General features: G+C 34.8%; 1 protein-coding gene across 1 annotated transcript in view; it reads left to right on the top strand.

Annotated features, from left to right (window-relative positions):
• LOC308339566 (neurobeachin-like) overlaps positions 1–23,571 on the top strand; it is a 304,645-nt gene that overhangs the window by 83,378 nt on the left and 197,696 nt on the right. Inside the window, exons 4-5 of the mRNA XM_080798361.1 lie at positions 8,363–8,506; positions 12,085–12,117. Of these exons, the coding sequence (XP_080654487.1) occupies positions 8,363–8,506; positions 12,085–12,117 (177 nt within the window). The remainder of the gene's footprint in view (positions 1–8,362; positions 8,507–12,084; positions 12,118–23,571) is intronic.

The following is a 23,571-nucleotide window of genomic DNA, read 5'->3' as shown; positions in this document are numbered from 1 at the left end:
GGTCTGCTCTAAGAAATATTGCTTACATATGAATATTTTGAATTAGGAATAAATGAAATTCCATTTTTGCTGTCAGAACCAAATTGTAAAAATGCATTGCATGTCTTGGAAAATCAGTATACTCTATTAGCAGGCCTGTCAATATAAAAAGTGCATTCCATTTCCACCTCTTGCTCTAATAACCTTTTCTGTGTTACTCTGAGGCAGTTCACATAATCAGAGTATATTGTCAGCTTACTGGAGTTGGGGAAGCATGAAATGAAAATCACGTTAATATTGATCCAATTCTTTTACTTGCAAGTGTCCTTGATGTCCTTTTCCACTGAGCAATAACTGTTGATGTTAGGTAGCCATTTTCTTATTTTATTTCTTATAGTCCAGTAAATCGTTTACAAGCATAACTAATCTGAATAAGAATTTACCACTTAGAATAATTTCTGTGAACACTTTATCTTAATTAATGCCTATACTGCTAATTCTACATTTTACTATTCCACTGAATATTTTCTTTGAGAAAAGCATACCTGAAGATATAGTGTTTGTCTAGTTTGAAACAAAAGTCTGTGCAAGTTCTTCATTGGTAAAAACACAAAGGATGCTGCACTCTGATTTTATGTGCTATAAGGATGTGCTAAAATGGACCATAAGTAAGATCAGTTATTGATTTAGGCAAGGATTACTATTTCGGAATCAAGTTCATTATAAATTTGAAGCCTGGTATCTTGGGTTTTAGTTTTTTGGTAGTTTGGATAATACCTCTTTTGGTTATTAAATATGTTTTCAGTCAGCAAAAATGAAGTGGAAACCACAGTTAAATCTAATGCATTCAGATTAAAATACCCACAACTAAGAAAGGAGGAATTTGGTGTCTGAACTGTCTGGATTTCTTCTCTGTGTTTATTAAATCTGGTCAATAACCATTCAGATTTTTACTTAGAGTATATTTGAAACGCAAATAAAAACCATCTATTTCATTTGTGAAAATACTTGCTTTCATAAAATGACTTTGTGTTGATGAAGTGAGTCTCCTGACTCAGCACTAGGTATAAAAGAGAAAAAAAGATACCTGAGATTTCTAGTCATTCTATTAGTAGTGTTTCATTCAGTATCACTAACAGGTTTTTATCATTAGGATGTTTCTACTGCAAAGTATGAGGGTTTTTTGAATACTGTATTATATAAAACATGATTTCTTTTAGTCCTTAGTCTTTAGTAGGTCTCTCCTTTTATGTCAGCATTATTTATGTTTTTTGAGGAAAGAAATGCTATGTCTGTGTATAAAAGCAAACACAAAATTTAATTTTGAATTTAAATTATTGACAATGAAACATATTTACTTTTTACTAAAATAGTAAAGTGTGTTGTGTATATGTGATATATATATATATATCACACACACACACATACACTTTCATGTTAAGGTCAGAATAAAATATTTTGAGTCATAGGTTTCTCAATATAGTAAAAAATGTTCTTTCATCTTCTTTGAAATGTTCGACATTATAAAGTTCTCAGCAGTAGATTGATTTGTACCTATTATTGCACGATAACATGTCACCATATCTAATGTAATTAGTTGAGAGGTACATTTATCTTAAAATCTTTTCTTTTTAGTGAAAATTAAATAATATCTCTTAAAGTTACTAAAAGCACTGTTCTATAAAAGTATTTGTGGCTCTGATTTCAGCTTTAATGAGGAAAAAGTAATCTTTATTTTAAAATACCCCAAGGAATTCATATGTTATTAATACTTCTAAAGGAAATCATTTAGGTTTGAAAATGAATTGCAGCATTTTTTTATATTATTGAAGTATAACTGACATTGAATTGCAGCATTTTATCTTATTTACATAGGGGTAGATTTTGTCAAAACACATTTTCAAGCTAGAAATATCATGAAGTTGTATATATTGAAAAGAATTTTTCTTTCACAAAAGAATGTCATTTTGTGAAACTGACTTCCAGATGTTTAGAAACATTAGAATTGTTCCTGATGTTACATTTACACAAAATTGAAATAAAACTGAATTTCTCTTCTGCCCATTTTCTTCCAGTGATAGAAGGAAAGTATATATTAAATATATTAAATGCATTATCTATATATAATTCTCTAAAGCAAATTCAGATAACAACTTTGTTGAGAAAGCTGTTCTTTTCCTTAGGATATCTAAGATATTAAAAATTCTTATATTCTTAACACACTGATATAGAAAATCAAAAACACATGTCAAATACATTGCTGCTTGTGTAGCTTTATTTAATAATATCTTTAAATGAATATTGTTTATTGGGAGGAAGCAGTTTTTTAATGTAAGCTGTTTAAACTCCATTTAATTTCACGAACACTTCATGGCACCTGTCCACAAGCTATCCTTCCTGTCTTCAGGGAGCATACCATCAGTGGAGGAGATGAAGGCTCATATTTCATTGTAGTGAATATAAACAGAGTAATGACAGCATGGCAGAGGGAAAAAGATTAATCACAACTGAAGGAAAGGAAAGCATTAGTTGTTGAATACCCGTTGTTTGTTAGGCACTGTACTGAGACCTTACATGTGTGAGTTATCTTGAGTTTTTTAATCCTCACATCAGCCTGCTTTTTTCCTCCTTCATATAAATGTTAGAAGCATTATTATTATTATTTTTTAAAGATTTTATTTATTTATTTGACAGAGAGAGATCACAAGTAGGCAGAGAGGCAGGCAGAGAGAGAGGAAGGGAAGCAAGCTCCCTGCTGAGCAGAGAGCCCAATGTGGGGCTCGATCCCAGAACCCTGAGATCATGACCTGAGCCGAAGGCAGCGGATTAACGCACTGAGCCACCCAGGCACCCCTAGAAGCATTATTATAAGCAGTAAGGCACTGCTTGTTCTTGTTCAATTTTGAGTTGTACACTTAGTAAACTCTTCTAATATTTCTTGCTAATCCATGTATTTTACCAAAATCTTAACAATCGTTTTGAAAGCTTATTATACAAGTAAGCTTTTCACACATTTCAAAGTATTTTAGTATCCATTGTCTCATTTGAACATTGCAGTAACCCTGTGGGAGTTTGGTTGATAAATACTTACTTCCTCTTTCACAGGTTGAGAAAAAGAAGTTCAGAGATTGGTCTAAATATCTTTTAAAAATATGTTCTTTATAGACGTTGGGGAGGAAAATAAAGTTAGAATTGCAAAGTTCATATCCAGCATTTACGAGACTATAAAGGACATAAAGAGAAATAATTTACGTATTGTGCATATAAAGTGATGACCGTGTGAATTAGGCGTCTGTTTTCACATGCTCATTCAACATTATTGATTGCCACTTTGTTTGATATTTGACACATATTTAATAAGATAATACCCAAATAAAAGACTCCAGAAAAAAATATCAAAAAAATCATGGTGATATATTTTGACTTATTTGTAAGATACAAAGTTTATACGGAAAAGGGAGTAATCAACTACACTGAATCTTGAAGGACAAGGCAAGTAAGAGAATTCCATGTAAGAGAAATTACATAGGTCAGATTTAAACGCTTGAAAAAGTGTTGCATGTTTGGGAACAGAAGCATCCAGCTTTTGGAGAATATAAGATGGGAAGGTACCAAACTGGTAAAATAGTGAGATTAAAGAAGTAGGGGCCGGATCATAAGTCATAGACCATGTATTTGATTGCACAGATCAAATAACATTGAAAATGTATTCTTACACAGCAGACTCACATTAGAGGGACACATATATACATACATACTTTTATATAAATTTTTAATATTTTTAATTAAAATTTTAATAAACAAATTAAGGCCATATTTTTATACTTAATGCAAAATAAATAATAGCACAAAACTGGTAAGAAGCAGATGCTCTGCTAAAATTGGCATGTTACAGGTTTATATCTTTCCTCCCTGTGCATTAGCCACACATATATTATTTATGGCTTCCCTATCCCCCTATAAATTACTTTTCATCTTTATTAGTATAGATGTTTTAGAGCTGTATAGAATATGTGTAGAATAATTCCTTAAACAGATACACTACCATGTAGTCTTTTTCTTTACATTAACTATATTTGTCAATAAATAAGAACAAATAAAATAACTGCTTCGCCTTGACTGTCCACTTCCCAGATAGACATATTCTCTGAATATTATTAAGATAAGTTAATGTTTCCAACTTGTCATTTCTATATTTTAACTTATACTTATTTAAAAGATAATAACAAAATAATTATAGAGTAATATTAGATTATAATAACAATCCTAGAAACATTTTAGTTCTCTTGTTACTTTGGTTTTAAAATACACTTTGTTTCTGTGGATCCTATTCGTTAAAATAAATTTATTGAAAGAAGAACTTTATTTAGTTTTGTCTAATACATTATTCTATACTAGATAATGTTTTTACCCACAGAGCTACAGGCATATATATTTACTAAGAAATCTTATGAGTATAGAATGTTTTTCTGTAGTTGTTATTTGTCACACGATATGGAAAATAATGTAAAAATAATTTCAGATTTGGATTAATCTATAGTTTGGTAGTATTTTATTACTTCTGAACCTTTCTAATTTATGGCATTTTGATGTCTTCTTAGTAAATAAGTATATATGCCTATGCTGTCCAACTTTTTACACATAATTCATATTTTCAAATTCACATAATTCACAGTTTCAGATAACAGGGAGATCTGGTGGTTTGTAGTATTTGCTTGTTAATTTCTTGATGAATGGCTAAAGAGGCCAAGAAGTGCACTCAGTCCAACATGTCTTGTGAAGATAGATTATCTCAAGTAAATTCTCTTCCCAATCAGATTTTGATTTGTTGGGTGTTAAACCAATTCTTTCTAAGGACAGTGTTTATAAGCCTTGTAATGAGACAGCCCTTTGAGACCTTACCTCTTTTTACTTGTAATTTTGATGGATGAAACTCTAATTCATAAAAGATATTGTGATTGAAATGCACCTTTGGATCTTGTACACTTTAATTTAGATAAATGTTTCGTGCAGTACCATAAAACCAGAAAGTTTACTGAGCTACAGACTGATAACACTACAACAGGGATGGTAAGTTCAGCGTGTCGGTATGGATCGGTCTACTATATACCTCTTAAAGACATAATTGTTTTACTGTTTTAAAACCAGAGAGGATAAAAGTGAAAGCTTAATACACATTTCAGAGCTCACCTTTCTTTGACTACATTTACTTTATTTGTAGATTTTAATTTTAATAACACAAGAGTAATGTATATCTCTTGTCTTAATGACAAGGCAGATTAAATATGGTTGTCCACAAGGGGAAATTTGTTTTATCAGGCTGACTCATACTTAGAGTTTTATTGATTATTTCATATAAAGAACCAAGTTCTCTTTCATGTAAATACATAAATTCTCCAATTGGTCCCCAAACTGGAGGCAAATCACCAGGACTCTCTGAGAAATCTTAGGATCTTCAGGTTAAGAAATATCCAGAGGTAAATTTTATGTCTCAGTTTATTCATTTGTTTAGCCGATATGAGGGCTCACTCTGTGCCAGGCAGTGTGCTGAAAACTAGAATACGAAGACTGAAGCTTCTTGCTATAACTGCAGTAATAGGATTTATAAGCTGTGATGAAATCATCAAGGAAGGGGCACACAAATTTACCTTAAGAAATCAGAAACAAGAAAACAGAGTGGGTAGAGCTGAACTCCGTTTGGGTTATGTTTGTTACAAGTCTGCTGGGTGCCACACGCTGAGGCTGCAGAAACGAGGCCGGAGCCCTGTGGAAAAGAGAAGCACATAACAGATAACACCTGGTACAGTGTGGTAGAATTCTGTGTCAACTGTGAAAGTACAGAGCAGTTGGCTAGGAAAGGCCCCCAACAGAGTTGAGTTTGGAAGATCGAATAGGAATGAGCCCCAAAAAGGAGGAAGGAAGTAATATACCATATAGAAGGAATAATATTAGCCCAGGTTAGAAGGTTTGAGGAGCTATAAATGGTTCGTATTGCTGATGATAGAGAAAAGATAACGCAAAGCTGGTATTGAGAGGATAAAAGGCCTGGCCCAGCCATGCTAAGGAGTTTAGATTGGGGCTCCTATCATGTAAGCCTTGCATTGAGTGTTGTTGATTGGGAGGAAATATTATGCAGCAGGCAAATATCCTCCACTTATTTTTGCTTTGTAATAATCACTCTGACAAAAATGTGTGGAATGGTGTAAATAATGGAGCTATTGAAGACCTCCAGACCAAAACAATGGTGGCCTGAGCCCAGGCCTTGGCAGTCACCAGGATGACCCCTAGGTTCGTGGCTTAAGTAAGTGGGTTGATCAAAATCGGGGGAGGTGGAGAACTAATAGATGATTCATTCAGTTAGGGAAATGTGGAACTACGAATATCCAGCTGCAGATGTCTAATAGAAATATAGCTATAAGGACTTCAGGAGAGGCTTCTCGGTTGTTAATGATTGGATTCGCCTCTTTTTTCTCAGATGATGCAAGCTCTGAGTTTCTTAAATTAAGTTACTACCCAAGAAGAAAACAAGTTATAAGGATAGCTACTCCCAGAAGACTTCTGTTTCACTGGCTTTATATCATCAAGAAACCAAATAAAATTAAGATAAGGTTCTGGAGCATTCAGTAATCAGTCCTCAGTCTTTTATTCCAGAAGTAAGAATCATCTGAGGGCCAGTGAGAGAAAAATGTACATATAACCCATTTAATGCCCCTCACCTGCCATGTAGCATTGAGTTGTAATAATACTGTTTGTTTCTGAAGTACTTATCAAAATATGTATTTAACAATATATTACTTGATGCTGTTATGCTCATGCTTTCTAAATGCTGTTATCCAGTCAGAGCTCGGCTGACAGACGGTACCTCTGTGACAGTTACATTCTACAGTGCCTTTGTGTCATGACTATGTTCCTCGTGTGTTTTTTACTCCTGTATGTGCTACTTTTGAGCCAACTTATTAATGTTTTAGTGAGCAGACTTGGCTCTGCGTCGCTAACAAAAAGAAGCACGCAAGTTGCAATGAAAGAGACTAACACTTTTACAATGCAAGTGTTACGGCAGCTAAATGTACTTCCAAAACAATGGTTGAGCAGATACCACAGACCATAATGGGTTGTCAGAAGTCCTATATTGGTCCTGGGAGAATGACCAAAAGTATTATTAATTGTTAACTGGAGGGCATTTTGGCCAAAGTCATGGCAAGATTTGGAGAGCGATTGCGGATGTACACAGACACTTTATCAGTCCCCAGAACTGTGATACAACACTACCACGCAGGAGTGATTTATTATGCTCCCATTTTCAGGAATATATCCACCACACCTTATGACATGTGTAGGTATTTTCCCAGGAAATGCTGCTTCCTTGAAGCCTATATACTAATACTACGGCTAGAACACAGTAAATTACATTCTCTTCCAGGCTGAATTCCAACCTCAAGTGATATGAAATATATATAAATATAAATATAAATATATATATATAAATTTACTTGCTATTCAGATAATTTTAGAATCATCACCACCTGCCAAAGCCGGTAGCTGAAGTGGCTATTCCTTAAAATATTGAAATGTAATATTGAAATATAAATATTGAATTATATCTGTTAAGGAGTCAAATCCATGAGGGATTCAAATGCATTGTAATTTCTAACCTTTACACTGACTGACATGTTGATGCTAGGTCAGCTTTGGTGATATTTCAATTTTTATGACTTTGTTTTTGTATTTTGGGCCTTCTATTCTATTTTACATAACAAAATAAGGCTATCAGTTTCAAAAACCATTATTGCTTTCACTGACTGTGAAGGAAATAGCTGTTGTGCAGTCCATTTTGTGTGGCCGTCATTCCTAACTCCACCGTTTGTAACTTCGCAGCAACAATCACCGCACTCTTAAGATGTGGACACGTTCTTGTTTTCTTCATCCTTATCTACTTTCAAAAATGATCTGATCATTTGATTCTCTAATTCACATAAAAGTATAATTATGCAAAATTGTGTACTTTTATGTATCAGAAAACCAAGCTTGTGGTGAGGAGCAGATTTTTTGTAGCAAGTGGTGATGTTAGAGCCCAAGATGTGGATTTATAGTCTTTTCTCTACCACTGGCCAACTCCTAGGTCCCTCAATGAGGAATGAGCTTTTTCGGCCTGTTTCCTCCTCTGTAAAATAAGGGTAGGTGATTGATTACACACACACCCCCCCCACCGCCTTTCTCAGAGTTATTTTGAACAGCAAACAAGATAAAGAAGGTAAAAATGTTCTGTAATTGTAAACTCATACATAAATGCAGCATATAATTATAAGAAAGTAATAGATTATTTTTAATACTGAAAGCCAAATAATCATAATCTCCTAAATTATTATATTTCCTCTGTGATTAGGCACTGAAGAAGATGTGGTAAAGTCCAAGAAAGCCTTCAGAAGTCAAGCAATAGTGAATCAAAATGCAGAGACAGAACTTATGCTGGAAGGAGATGATGATGCAGTCAGTCTCCTGCAGGAGAAAGAAATTGACAATCTTGCAGGTAAATGTTTAAATATCTTTCTTCTGTTTGTTGTAAGTAAGAAATACATGCAAAGTTCCTGAACTTAAAATCTATCTCCTGGCGAATGAGTTGGTGCCAGTGGTTGGAACGATACTGAGTCATGTGACCATTAATAATTTACTTCATCACAATCCTAGTATTGAAGAGAGGAAAGTGCATATCAAACAAATATATATTTTACTACTAATGAATGAATAGCTGCATCTACTTTCTTTGTAATGAGGAGCAACTTTTTAATATAGGAGAGAGAGCTTATAGCAGAAGTCCCATCTAACTGCCTCAATAATTGGAAGGGGACAGAATAATAGTCTCTCTGACTTACGAGTGACTCTAGCCTGCTAACAGCCATGAACAATGGCCACTTCAGCCAGCAGATACTCAAATTTGCTACTTGCTCCATGCTGCCACTCTTTGGAATGTCCCTGGTGTATTTCTGTATACCCACACTGCTGATCTCCACCATTAGCAGATACTGTTGTTTTCACCTTGTTCCGGTGCCGGTGTAAGATCAATTGAGAGCAGTATGTGCAGTGACCATGTGGGATATGGATATATGGATATAGGTCTGGGCCCATAACCTTGTTTGGGTTTTAAACTACCTTTGAGAATCTGTGAAAACACATAGTCTCATGAAGGTGCAGGTATACTTTTATACACAATTTTGGAGGGTTCACTGACACCTGGAAACCCGTCTATAGAATCATATCCTAAATTTCATGTTAAAAACTCCTGCTCAAGTAGTGGCTGAGTCTTAACCTTAATTCTGTATTTCCAGCCCGTACACTGCTGGGTGGCAGATAACAATAGAAAAGTGGACTTGTATTCATCATTCAGTTTACAGATTTGCACTCCTGTTCCCAGAAGTGTGCTGAAAATTATCAGGCTTTATGAAAGCCTCCAGTGATGTTTCTGTCAGTTAGAGATTTCTCTTTTTATCAAAGGGATGTTCTTATTAATTGTAAACTAGAGATGGCACCTTATTCTCTCTCTTCTAGAGAATGTTAATACGTTACTCAAATGCCAGCTCCTAGATATACCTATGTCACTAACATTTCTGTGTGATGAAAATTATTTGTCCTATTTAAAAGTAATCCTAAGTCTATGAACAAATGTTTGCCTTGAATTCCTAAGTAAATGTTGAAGTTTGGTTTTATTGTTTTTGTGGTTTGTTTTAATAGTTCAGAGATTTTCTCTGAGGCCATTTGGAAATTTAAGCAAATGAAGTCTGTGATTTCTTTTTGCCCACGGATTTGTTTTCTCTTTTTCTGGTCTTATTCTTGATCCTAAAGAATGAAAGAAAATTTATAAATATGATTTATGACCTTTTCAGATAATATGTCATCTTTCCTCATCCATATATGTTGATAAATAGGTTCAATCATTATACAGTTTAGTTTACACTCTCTGGTCCTTAGTTCCCATTATAAAGGTAATTAATTAGGGGCACCTGGGTGGCTCAGTGGGTTAAGCCTCTGCCTTCAGCTCAGGTCGTGATATCAGGGTCCTGGGATCGAGCCCCGCATCAGGCTCTCTGCTCAGCAGGGAGCCTGCTTCCCCCGCCCCTCTGTCAAATAAATAAATAAAATCTTTAAAAAAAATAAAAGTAATTAATTAGTTGATACAAATTTGGCTGATACCCTGAAGTTTATTGTAATATCTGCCCCAAACTATCAGAGGCAAAATCCAATAAAGACCCATAACTTCTTTATATTTCTCTCCTTTGATGGTAGCTAGAGTAATTATTAATATTAATTTATGCTTATAAGCAAAATTCCCAAAATAACATTAAGTTAAAATATCTAAAGAACAATGAAAGTATTCTTGCAGTAAATTATTTAAAAATCTAATTGTGTGGCTCTTGACCAACTCACTCCTTTAACTTCTCTCTTTTAACTCTCTTCTAAGTAGACTTTTCTTTGAGCAGATCCACTCCTACCCATTTCCACCTGGTTCTAATTCATACTCTTTTTGCGGAATCCTTGTGTCTGATAAACCTTACAAACCTGCCCTAAAATATTGATCCCCTATCTAGTCTATAATGTTCCTCTTTAAAATAGCAGTCCACAAATGTTACTCTGAGCTTTGAATTCAGTAGAAAAGAAGGAAGGGGTGGATGTTTTGTGAAAGAAGTAAGGGTACAGGAAATAGTCTGCATAATACAGGAATGTATAGATTCATTTTGTAAATGCTGAGGCCTATTAATTAGCTAGACTTGGTGTGATAGTGACGTCACATAAAAATCGGTTTTTGGAAGTTAATTACAAACCACTATTCTTAGATTTTTAAAAATCTGCTGTTAATAAAATTTTCAGACCACATAAATATGTAACCATTTTGTTGTCTTTGTCTCAGAAATTAAAAGTTGTTAAAGGATAATGGCTTTCTTATAGGTAACTTATTGTTCTAAATAACTGAACAGTGCTAAGCTGCCTAGAGAACACTTTTCATGATCACAGGAGACCTAAGTCTACATTAAGATCCAGGAGATCCTAAAATCTGTGCACAAAATTAATATAATCTATACTTGGTATCTGGAAATACTATATAAAATAACCAATGCCCATTTTCCACTTCTGAGATGAAAATTATAGGTTTATTTTTTCATGACTCAGTGACATGGCTTGCATATTAGTAATGTAAGAAATGTACCTTCAAAAATATACTAGTTAGACTTCTTAGACTTTAGATTTTCTATGAATGAGGACACCATTTTTACAATAATAATGGTAAACCTAAATCTTCTGAATAGTATGATTCATTTTCCTGTTCTTAAAAAGCCCTGTTTCGCTGACAAGCACGCAGATGAGGAGACTATGCATTATAAATTGTCAATATGCAATATTTCTTAATAGTCAAGTTAAATTTCAGGGAAAAAAGATGTTAATTAGAATAGAAAACTAAGGGAAAGTACTAATTCAGTTAAGATTAATTATATTTCGGGGTTTAAAAGATAGGATCAGTTTCTGTTTATAAAAAGAAAAAAGAGAAAGAAGAGTAGTTAGCATATCTTACGAACTAACAACCAGGCAGCTTTCAAAGAGCTTTAATATTCACAATAACTCTATGAGCTTGGTACTATTATTACCCTAATTTTACAAATGAGGCTATAGAGACCAAGAGAGATTAAGGAGCTTGTATAAGGTTAAGAAGTAAATAAAATAATGTGTTTCCTTAAAAATACATATGTTATTATTTGAATTCAAATATGCCAAATAGTATATTTAAATATGCGTGTGTATATACTTAAAGATTCTTCTAAAATGATGTAAAAACAAGATCCTCAGCTTATACCTCAATTTTTACACTAGTTCCATTAAACTATATTTAGAAGTCTAAGAATATGCACAATAATTAATTTTAGTTTTATGTATCTGTTCTCTAAAATCATTATGGTAAGTTAAAAGAATCTGATAGATTTTAACACAATTTTATTTAAATATTGACTCTCGTGGGTTTTTTTTCCATTTGCTTTGGAGTTGTCTAGTTTTAATAAAGATAAAATTGTCCACCAAGTTCTACAGACTTAAATGTCATACAATTTTCTGTTTCACTTTTAGTTCCCTTTCTTCCCAAGCTGTTCATCTCAAGAGGCAAGTTAAATGTGTGTGATTATTAATTACTCAATTTATTATGCATTGTAGCAAATGGCTAATATAATTATAATATAGAAGTGTGCAAATGAATTAAGTAATTATTATATTAATAACATCTAACTTAATTTATTTTAATTGCTTTTTTAGTTTGTAGTGACTCACCAAAGTGAATTAGCACCTAAGAACCATACATAACTAAAATTTTCAATTTACTAATTAAATTGTTATCTAAAACACTGAAATTAATTAGTGTAATTCAACTGATTTTAATCTAAAATCCCAATGTATACTTTAATTTGAAACTCAACGTGGCAAGTTATTTCTGCAAATAATTACTGAGTAACTAAAATTTAAGATTAACTAAAATTTATGTGAAGTAAAAGTGAATGATATAATTCAACTGGTAGAGTTGTGTCCCGCTCATAAAATGTACCTCATTTTTTTTTTTAGAGCAGTAGTTCTGTCACATACACCAACTGACAGTAGAAATAATTTCCATAACTTGGAATATGTACAGATTTCTCTATTGTTACTTCCAAATATTACTAATTTTGCCAAATTGGGGAATTCTGAATTCATCATGATGGTGGTCCTTTATGGTTTATCAGCTCTGCAAATTATTAAAAACAAATTATCACAATTTTAGAACATTTCATCACACCAAAAAAGAAACCTCCATACCCTTTGGCTATTCCACCCAATTTTCCCATGTCCCCTCCACAACCCTGGAGGACCACTTATCTACTTTCTGTCTCCATAGATTTAACTCTTCTGGACATTTCATGTAAACATAATTGTATAATACGTAGTCTTCTGTGACTAGCTTCTTTTACTTAGCATAATGTTTTCAAGACTCATCCATGTTTTAGCATGAGTGTCCCCTTTTATGGTGAATAAATGGTGACTATCCATTGTATGGATTTATCACATTTTGTTTATCATTCATTAATTGATGGACATTTGGTGTGTTTCTACCTTTTTGCTACTGTGATTAATGCTGCTGTGAACATTCATGTACAACATTTTATGTCAACATATGTTTTCATTTCTCTTGAATATATACCTAGGCATGAAATTGCTGGGTCAAATAATAACTCTATTTTTAATTTTTTGAGGAACTGCTAGACCGTTTTCCAAAGTGGCTGCATCATTTTACATTCCTATCAGCAGTGTCTGAGGGTCCCATTTCTCCACATCCTTAATGCTGGTCACTATCTGTCTTTTTTATTATAGCCAACTCTATAAAGTTTTGATCATGTCATTCTTAAGGTACTTATACAAGATGCCTTTCTATATGTTTTCTCTCTCCTTTTAGACTGCAAATTCCTTAGGTATAGTGACCATATCCCACATACCTTTGAACCATGAAGAAATCTTCTCATACAATTACTTATCCTAATAAGGTTCCCATTGAAAAATTTAATGTAGGTTGGAATAAACTAGAGAGCTGAGATCGCTATCTAGTTAATTTATACCAAAAACAAAAAACAAAACAAAATATTCTGAGCTATTAAAATTAAGTTTTTAAGGGCTTGAATTATCAGATCATCTGCTCATACTAATTGAATTATTCAAATTACTCAACTCGTCACTTGACTTTTCCAGGTAAGAACTAAATTAATCTTTCTTCCATCCCAGCTTCTGCTAATTGTATCATTTTAACTAAATGTTCTTAAGGTTCCCATTTAAAAAGTCTAGATACCACTGTGACTCTTAACCAAAAAATACCTTATCACTTGGAAAAGATATTCCATTACCAAAGGATTATAATGTTATTTTGGATATTTAAAAAGAGTAACTAGGGGGAAAAAAAAGAGTAACTAGTATAGAAAACTAGCAACATGGGAAAGAAGTGTTGAAATATCAGACTTGGATTTTTTATATGGCTTTTTCAAAGTGGTACATTTATAATCCTTTTCACACATACACATATACACTATATTCCACGCACAGAGTCAAAAATCCAAAACTTGGAAAAAATGTATTATATGAATTTAAGAATAAAAATACATAGAAATAGGGGTGCTTGGGTGGCTCAGTGGGTTAAAGCCTCTGCCAGCAGCTCGGGTCATGATCCCAGGGTCCTGGGATCGAGCCCCACATTGGGCTCTCTGCTCAGTGGGGAGCCTGTTCCCCACCACCCCTTGGCCAGCCTCTCTGCCTACTTGTGATCTCTCTCTGTCAAATAAATAAATAAAATCTTTTTTAAAAATGCATAAAAATAAGGAGGACATCTACTAAAAGAAACAGGATGTAATTAGTAGGAGATTCTCTGAAGTGATGGTCAGCTTCCCTGCAGGACTCACATTTAATACCCTAGAAAATTCTCGGGTTTACTTTCACTGTGGTTAAGATGGCTATACTGTTTTTCTTGTTGTTCACTGGTCAAAGTTTTTGTCTGTTTTCTTTTATCTTTATTCTACTATTCTATTTTATCTTTATTCTGCTAATTCAAAGTGAAAGCAGGGGCACCTGGGTAGCTCAGTCAGTTAAGCGTCTGCCTTTGGTTCAGGTCATGATCACAGGGTCCTGGTGTAAAGCCCCATAAAGGGCTCCCTGCTTAGTGCAGAGTCTGCTTCTCCCTCTGCCTCCCCCACCCACACACACCCCCATACTCTCTGTCTCTCTCTCAAATAAATAAAGAAAATCTTTAAAAAATACCCACACAGACACAAAATGAAAGCAGATATCAAATAATTGGGGAGGGGGTGGAAACTTGCTTAGAATTTGTTTTAAGGTTAACCATTCCTATCTCCCTAAATCTCTATTTTACTGCATTCACACACTAATTTGCCTACTATTCAATATTTAGGGTGCAGAATGGGGACTCAGAAACTGATAGAAAGAAAAAAAATCAAGAGAATTAGCCTAGCTACCACTACCTCTCAGGAACTTCAGTAACCAGGAAGTTAGAACATAAAATATGTTTACCCTAATAAATGAAAGTCGACAATTAAGATGATTAGATAGATAATTAGGCCTTCAAAAGTTCTAACTTGGAATGTTCAGATATCAGAGGCAAAGTTGTTTATATACAAATTGAATGTTACCTAAAAACTGAGCAAAGAAAAGAGGATAAAGTAAAATATAGAGCATATGAGAAGAAAGAACTCAAGATTCAAGAAAATTATAATCAAAATACAAGAAGAGGAAAATTCTAAAAGCTGAGAGTTTTTCAGAGAAATACATGATTAAGAAATACATTTGAACCTAAACACAGAAAAAAAATATTATAATTGTTTAATGGAATAAGAGAATAAGTACTACAGAAGGAACAAGTTCAGTGTTACACAGATACAGATAAACTCATAGTCAGATCATATCTGCTGAAGCCTAACTGCTCTGCAATACAATTCAAATATGGTTAATGAACAATATTTCCCTAATAAAACTAGCATTTTTTACAAGATTTTTTCATATTTATTTTATGTAGCTTTAGTTACAGAGTCAAACTAGAATTGAATCAATCTGATATTTGTATTTAGGAGGAAAATGTCTTTTAAATGTTCTGGATTCTCTAAAATGCATTTTGCTCAGTATTTCCCCCTTAATTTTTTAAGCCCATGTGTATTTCAAGGGAAATTTAATCCATATGTCCCTGACTCACTCACACTTAACTCATCAAAATATTGTTTAGTAAAAGCTATTTGATGTTGAAAAAGCCTTATGAGTCTTTATAAGTCTTTTTTCTCTCTCTTTGAATTAAGTTGCTCTGCCACTCATAAATAGTATACCCAACGGGGTCACATTCAGCTTCAAACACAGAATTCACAGAGCTCTTGAAGACAACAATAATGCATGCCCATTGCCTATAAAAGCTAAAATATTTAAATTTCTAACCTAATTTTTTGATTCACTTAAAGGGTTCTAAAAATAAACAAAAGCTTTACCTTGACTATCTAGCCTTTTTACTCTCTCCTCGCAACTTTACAGTGTCCACAAGGCCATTTAGAGCCTGCAACATTTTGCTAGAATCCATATTTTGATAGTTTCAAAAAAAAAATATATGAATGTCTCCTTCAACCATGTAGTCTGTAGGAACACTTTTAAAGGGACTCTTCATCATAACACATCCCTGCTAACCAAACTATGTAGATTTAAAATATTATAAAAAGACAAATTCAAGTATTATTTAGTAGACCATCAGCCATGATTCAGATCATATATAACATTCTTACATCTTTTCTTAAGAGGCCATCCTTTGTTATGCTGCAAGTGTTTCACAAACCACAACAATGCCTATTCTTCCTAATACAATGTTCTAGTTGAAACTCATTTTTATTTTTTACTTGCTTCTCTGTACAAAGGATTTCCCATAAAGTAACTCCTCTAAGACTTATAGTTATACTTATTTTCAACCTGAAAAGCAGAGGCAATCAAGAACAGCGCTATCTTATCAGTACACCAGATCGCTCCTATATGCAAGGGACTAAACTCTCATTTAAAAAAAATATATATATATATGAATGAACATATTAATCACCTACTGGAAATATAGAGGTCACCTTGTTTGTCACACTTGGAGAAAAAGAAATGTGAGGTAATAAAACTTTTCTTATTGCCAAAGGTGGAGAAGAGGAAGAGATGAGTAATCATCATTGCACACTGCCACACCTTTGAGGCCTTGCTCCAGAAGACTCTCTCCAAAAGACTTTGGCACGAATTCAAACACTATATAAAAATGGATTTCACCACTACATTTAGAGCCCTACTATACAAAAGGACAAATAAGTCTTTCTGCATAGTGCAAATATTTTATTTATTTGATTATTTTATTTACATGGCTTTGTGCAAAATGTCCTTAAGCAGTATTTACATTGCAATCAACTTATAAGTAGTTATCACAATAGAATCTGCTCCATCAGTTCAAATCATCATCCCAATAAATATAAGTGTAGAGCATTTTATTAACAAAAAAGAAGAGAAATTCAGACTGAGTTGCCTGTCTAAATATTGTTAAGCATCCTTTTCCAGATAGAATATTTAAGCAGTTTAGTTAATCAGAATATGATGGATTACAGGATACCTACCTGGTTTAATCAGTAAGATTAATTCAGTAACCAGTAAGAGCCTGGGACTCTTGATCTCCAGGTTGTGAATTTGAGTCCCACATTAGGTGTAGAGATTACTTAAAAATAAAATCTTAAAAAAAAAAAAAGAAGATGACTGATTGCAGTGTTTTATGCTTTTTTGAATCCCAAAAATTCTATTGAATTTTTCTTTCATTTTAAGTCACTAAATAAAACTGCTAAGTATAGTTGTAGTGTTATTTTAGTCCAATTTGTATATAAAACAGGAACATTAAGAACCAGAAATCATAGAAAATTTTCTTAAAAAATCTTGCATCTCAGATTGGGCTAGGAGGAGGAGTCTCAACTCACCAACGAGTTTTCAGGGGGAAAGCAAAATGAGCTTGATAGTAGTAGAAAAAAAGTATGTGTTGTTGGGCAAGTGAAGCTGGGAGACATAATTTACATTTGTTGAAAGAAAACGATACTGTAGGTGATAACTTCACAACTCTAAATTAGGTATTACACAGTTCATTTTCAGATGTGGAAATTAAGGTTTGGACATTAAGGTATTTACTTATGATCACATCACAAGCAGAGATGAGCTGAGATTTATTAAACCCATTTTTCTGCCTTTGTTAAATCCCTTGTTCATTCTACTATATCAGTGTTTGCTTGGTTTTTAATTACAAGTTTCAACCCATTGATGTGTAAGCAAATCAACTACATGGATCATTAGCAGCATTATTTGTAAATGAAATAAAAGAGAAAAGAATAAATTTGAATACAGAATGTCAAAATTCATTGCACACAGTAAAAATAAGAGCTGAAAGGACCTGCCAAGTCTTTATTCTCTGATGCCAGATCCCTACTTGGTTGAGGTTGGATGTGGTTATCCAAGCAAAACAAGTGTTGATATTGGATATTTACTAAATGCATGACATTATGGTGGGTGCTTAAAAGTAAAAAGACACATATGATTAAAGTTTCTGCTTCCAAGGACGTTATAGTCTAGAGGAAAAACAGACAATGAAAAACAATAGCAACCTAGATATACAAAGGAAACCACATTAACACAAAACAGGACCCTTGACCACCATGTGTATTCTGGAAAGCCTTCCTAGAATAGTGTTTCCTATCTTGAGTCCAGGAACATAAGTAAAGGATTTAGAAAGATTTAAAGAGTTGTTGCAGACTGTGGAAAGAAAACATCATATACTAGAATACCACCTTCCCTCTGAAACAGTAGTTCTAAATTATTCAGGTAAAAAGTATGAGGCAAGGAGTCTCCACAGTTGAGACTAACAAGCTTGCTAGGGAAGCTTTATGTGCCATGAGGAACCTGGAGTTTTATCCTGAAGGCCATAACGAGACAATGAAGAATTTTAAGCATGGCAATGATAAGATCCAATTTACTTATTTATTTGTTTTAAGATTTTATTCATTTATTTGACAGAGAGATAGAGATCACCAGGAGGCAGAGAGGCAGGCAGAGAAAGAGGGGGAAACAGGCTCCCTGTTGAGCAGAGAGCCTGATGCAGGGCTTGATCCCAGGACCCTGAGATCATGACATATGTGTGTGTGTGTGTGTGTGTGTGTGTGTGTGTGTGTGTGTGTGTATATATATATATATATATATATTTTTTTTTTTTTTTTAAATCACGCAGGCCACAGTGTAGCTCAGTATTTTAGGATGCCCACATTTGAGGTAAAAGGCTGTTGTCTGAACTCGAAGAGATGAGAGCATGAACTAAATTTCAGTTGGTGGTGGCAAGAAAGCAAAGGGGACAGCCTCAAAACAACACTAAAACATCAGGGACTGATCCCGGCCTGGGTGTGAGGAGTAAGAATGAGGGGAACAAAGCCTGAGAGAAGGAATGATATACAAACTATTAAATATGTTTGAGAATGCGAAGATGCAGGGTTTCAGGGGAGAGGAGAATGGAGATGCTTGGTTCAGTTTGGCCAAATACAAAGGCTTAGAATTTGACACCCAAGTTGAGCATGGAGTTTACAATTAAAACCACTGAAATCACCCAAGAAAAGTGAGACTATATAGGAAGAAGAGCAGCAGGCCAAAGTCAGAGTCCACCAAGGATACCATGGAAGTCAAGCAGTAAGAGAACAATAGAGACGAGTATGCTGTAAAAGTCAAGGATCTCGCACTGAACATTTTTAAATTGATATTCCTTGGAACAACGGTATTTTGAAATGTGTTAATGAGGGGGAGAAGTATAGCTAAATTCTGGGTTTAAATATAAAATGTTACACAGTTCTTTTTTTTTAACTGATGGATAGACTTTTCTGAGCTTTTAACATATTAAGTCATGTATATTCCCCTATCACTCTGGCCCAAGTAGAGGTTGAGAGTGACATAAAAAGGAGTGAATAGGAGTGAGGAACCAAGAGGTAGAAACTGATATGTAGAAGCTTAACGAAGGAGAAAAGGAACAAAGATAAGACAGTTGCTAGTCAAGGCAGGATGGGTAGAAAACCAAATCCCAGGTAGAGTGAGTAACTGCTTGGAACAGGATGGAAGATACATTTTCTGAAATTGGAGAAAAGGGGTATTGACAGACGCAGAGGCAGAAAAGTCTTTAGATAGAAGAGGGCATCAAGATCAATGACAGATTTTCTTTTTCCTCCAAAATACAAAACTTTCATTTCTTATATAGTCAGGATGGAAAAATGTTCCTATGTGAATTTTCTAGGAAGGAGCTATGTATTTCACCATCTACTCCACAAGATGTGTGACCACAAAAAGGGATAAACACCACTGCTTCACACACTATAATACCTGAGCTTTAATCTTTGATTCCTTAAATATTCCTGAAACATCTCACATTCGCAGCTGTGTTTTCTTTTTCTTTTTTTTTTTTTTCAAGATTTTATTCATTTATTTGACAGAGAGGAAGAGCACAAGCAGGGGGAGCAACAGGCAGAGGGAGAGGGAGGAGTAGATTCCCCGCTGGGCAGGGAATCCGATGTGAGGTCTGCGTGGGGCTCAAACCCAGGATCCCTTGGCTCATGACCTGAGCAAAAGGCAGACGCTTCACCGACTGAGCCACCGAGGCTCCCCAGTGTATGTGTGTTTTCAGTTGCATCTCACACTGCCCGGCCCCGGACTTTATGCATCCTAATCACTGGCCAGTCTTCCTTATTCCTGTTCACAGACTGCATCTGGGTGTTTGTTCAAACTCTTCTGCCCTGCTTACAGTGCTCTTCCCTCTCGTATCACCTGTCCACATCCTCCCCATCCATTATATCTCACTTCAAATGCCGCTGCCATCATCCTGTCCCAACTACACCTACCCCCAAAAAAGGCTGGATGGAAATCATCACAGTTCAGTGAATGTCTATGGAATATTTTTCTGGCCCTCTCTTGTTGGGAGGCAGAATGCATAACAGTTAAATGCTCTGACTTTGAAGTCACATAACCAGTCCAAATCTTGTCTCTACCATTTACTAGTTTTATGGCCTTCCCTAAATTACTTCACCACTTGATCACATTTTCTATCTGTAAAATGGACACAATAGCAGTACCTTTCTCCTAGGTTTGTTGTCGTGAGGAACAAGTGAGATCAATTCATGTAAAGCACTTTAACAATCCACAGCTACCCTTCCTCCCTTATGTCCTAGTCATTCCTATATATTTATCTTTACCATGTAATATAAGCTCTTAAGAAAAATTCATGTCTTATATTTTACTCTATGCTCTCCTAGTACCAAAAACAGTGAATAATTTTTTTTAAAGATTTTATTTATTTATTTGACAGAGAGATCACAAGTAGGCAGAGAGGCAGGCAGAGAGAGAGGGAAGCAGGCTCCCCACTGAGCAGAGAGCTGCTGCGGGGCTCGATCCCAGGACGCTGAGATCAGGACCTGAGCCGAAGGCAGAGGCTTAACCCACTGAGCCACCCAGGCACCCCAACAGTGAATAATTTTTGTTGACTATATGAATGAATGAGTGAATGCTGAGTTGAATATCTCTCTCTAAGCATTTAATTTACAGGGAGGGAAAACTTGGTTGGAACGATATGGCAGTTTTAAAATTATGCCATTTAAAAAATAATGGCATGCGAGGGACCTAGCTAGATTGACCAATTACATTATAACTCTTGTTGGTTTTCAGCATCTTTTATTTATGTTTTCTCTGAAATGCATTGTCTTTCACATTTTTAAAGAACAATTTGAAGTCAATTCCAGAAAAATAGAAAGGATGTGATCTGTTAATGTAAGTGGCCTTTTCGCTCTAACATACAAATGTGACAATCTCTTTGCAATTCCATACAGACTGCATACTATGTGACAGATACTGTGTTAGATAAGAAGATAACGCCCCTTTCTGTAAGTAACTTATGCCAAATGGGAGAAATAGACTTCAAAACACATATATTTAGTATATTATAAGGCTGCAGTGAAGATGCACCCAGGAAACCATGGGAGCATGAAGGCAAGGCACTTACTCCAACCAAGGGATACAAAGAGTACCTCCTAGTCCAATAAATTTAAATCATCTCCTCTGGTTTATTCACTCATCTATTCTAGTAGGAATTTACTCTTCTCAATCATTAAATGATATCCTAGTGCCATAAAAGAGTCACTACCCTTCCAGAAAATGAAAAATGTATTCCATATGTTGAACTAAATGTGATGTAACTAGAAACACAAATCTCATCTGGATCACCTATTGAATCAAAAGGCAGAACAAATTATCACCATGGACATTAAAACTATCACTGTTTTTGAGTATATTTTTGTGCTTAAAAACTCATTTGTATTTTACTTAGACTATATATGCTTTATAAACTTTTTTCCCAGTAAAATCATTCATTGCCTTTGTGGAAAATGCACTAATTTTTGTTGATTTATTTATTTATTTATTTATTTAAAGATTTTATTTATTTATTTGACAGACAGAGAACATAAGTAGGCAGAGAGGCAGGAAGGGAAGCAGGCTCCCTGCTGAGCAGAGAGCCCAATGCGGGGCTTGATCCCAGGACCCTGAGATCATGACCTGAGCCGAAGGCAGAGGCTTTAACCCACTGAGCCACCCAGGCGCCCCTGTTGATTTATTTTTAACACAAGATTATCTGTTCTACAAATAAATTGGAAAACCTAAATGGTAAGTTAAAATTAGAGCCTATCAGATTATCTGTTACTTTTAAAAAATATTTATTATAAACACATTGAATAAGATGAGATGTTAGATAATATTAGTGCAAAAATAGGGCACCTGGGTGGCTCAATGGATTAAGCCTCTGCCTTTGGCTCAGGTCATGATCTTTGGGTCCTGGGATCGAGGCCCGCATGGGTCTCTCTGCTCAGCAGGGAGCCTGCTTCCCCCTTTCTCTCTGACTGCCTCTCTGCCTACTTGTGATCTCTCTGTCAAATAAATAAAAATAAAATCTTTAAAAAATGTATTAGTGCAAAAATAAGTGTTCTACCATGATAAACAGATATTTTGTTAAATGCAGTCTTCAACTGTTCTTATATAGAAGGCTCTACTCTTTCCATTTCTGTTTCAGCGTGTTGAGTTTTACCAGAGGTAGGTGTACTTGGATCTGAAAACACTGATGTGGTTCTTAAACACCTGTCTCATTTTGTACAGTAATAAACTAAGGAAACCAGTGCACTATGGAGATGATTGGTTATTGTCCCTCTCAATCTGAAGATAGATTATGTTCAAGAAGTCACCAAAGACCATAAAGAAGCCACTTCTTAGGCACAGTGAGCTTTGTATAAAATTTGGGTTTGTAGGGATGCTTGGGTGACTCAGTTAAACATCTGCCTTCAGCTCAGGTCCTGATCCCAGGGTCCTGGGATAGAGTGACCCATTGGGCTCCCTGCTTGACAAGGAGCCTGCTTCTCTCTCTGCCTGCTACTCCCCCTGCTTGTGCATGTGGAGCCTCTCTCTCTCTGTCAAATAAGTAATAAAAATCTATTTTTAAAAATTGGGGTTTGTAATGGAATGTGTGTGTGTGTGTGTGTGTGTTAGGGAGGGAGGGAATACTGCTAGAAGTTAAATTCATAATTCTTGAGCTGTGTATTCTCTTAGTTGTTCACATTATGTGTTTTTGACTCAAGTATAAACATAACAAACTCAAGCATAAACTACTTTCATGCAAGAAGTTTTTGAAAACCTCAAAGGACTATTATTCTGGTAGTATATTTGGACCACTATCAATATTCTCTGTACATAAAGAAAAGAATCATTGTCTAGAGATTTTGTTACTATACTTTCTTTTTTCTTGGGGCATTTCAAATGCCTGAAATCCAGGGAACTATCCTAAATGATAGAAATCTCAGGTCTTCCGCAACATTTCCCCCAACTCCCTCTCTCCCAGGCACACTCACTAACACCTCCATTTTCTTCGTGCCTAAAGCTTTCCTAGGATTTCAAAACTAAGTTCCAACTTTCTCATACTCTTCATTAATTTCT

The sequence above is a fragment of the Martes martes genome, assembly GCF_963455335.1.
Source record: "Martes martes genome assembly, chromosome: 3".
Classification (NCBI taxonomy): Eukaryota; Metazoa; Chordata; class Mammalia; order Carnivora; family Mustelidae; genus Martes; species Martes martes.
This window is presented reverse-complemented; position numbering and strand designations above follow the sequence as displayed.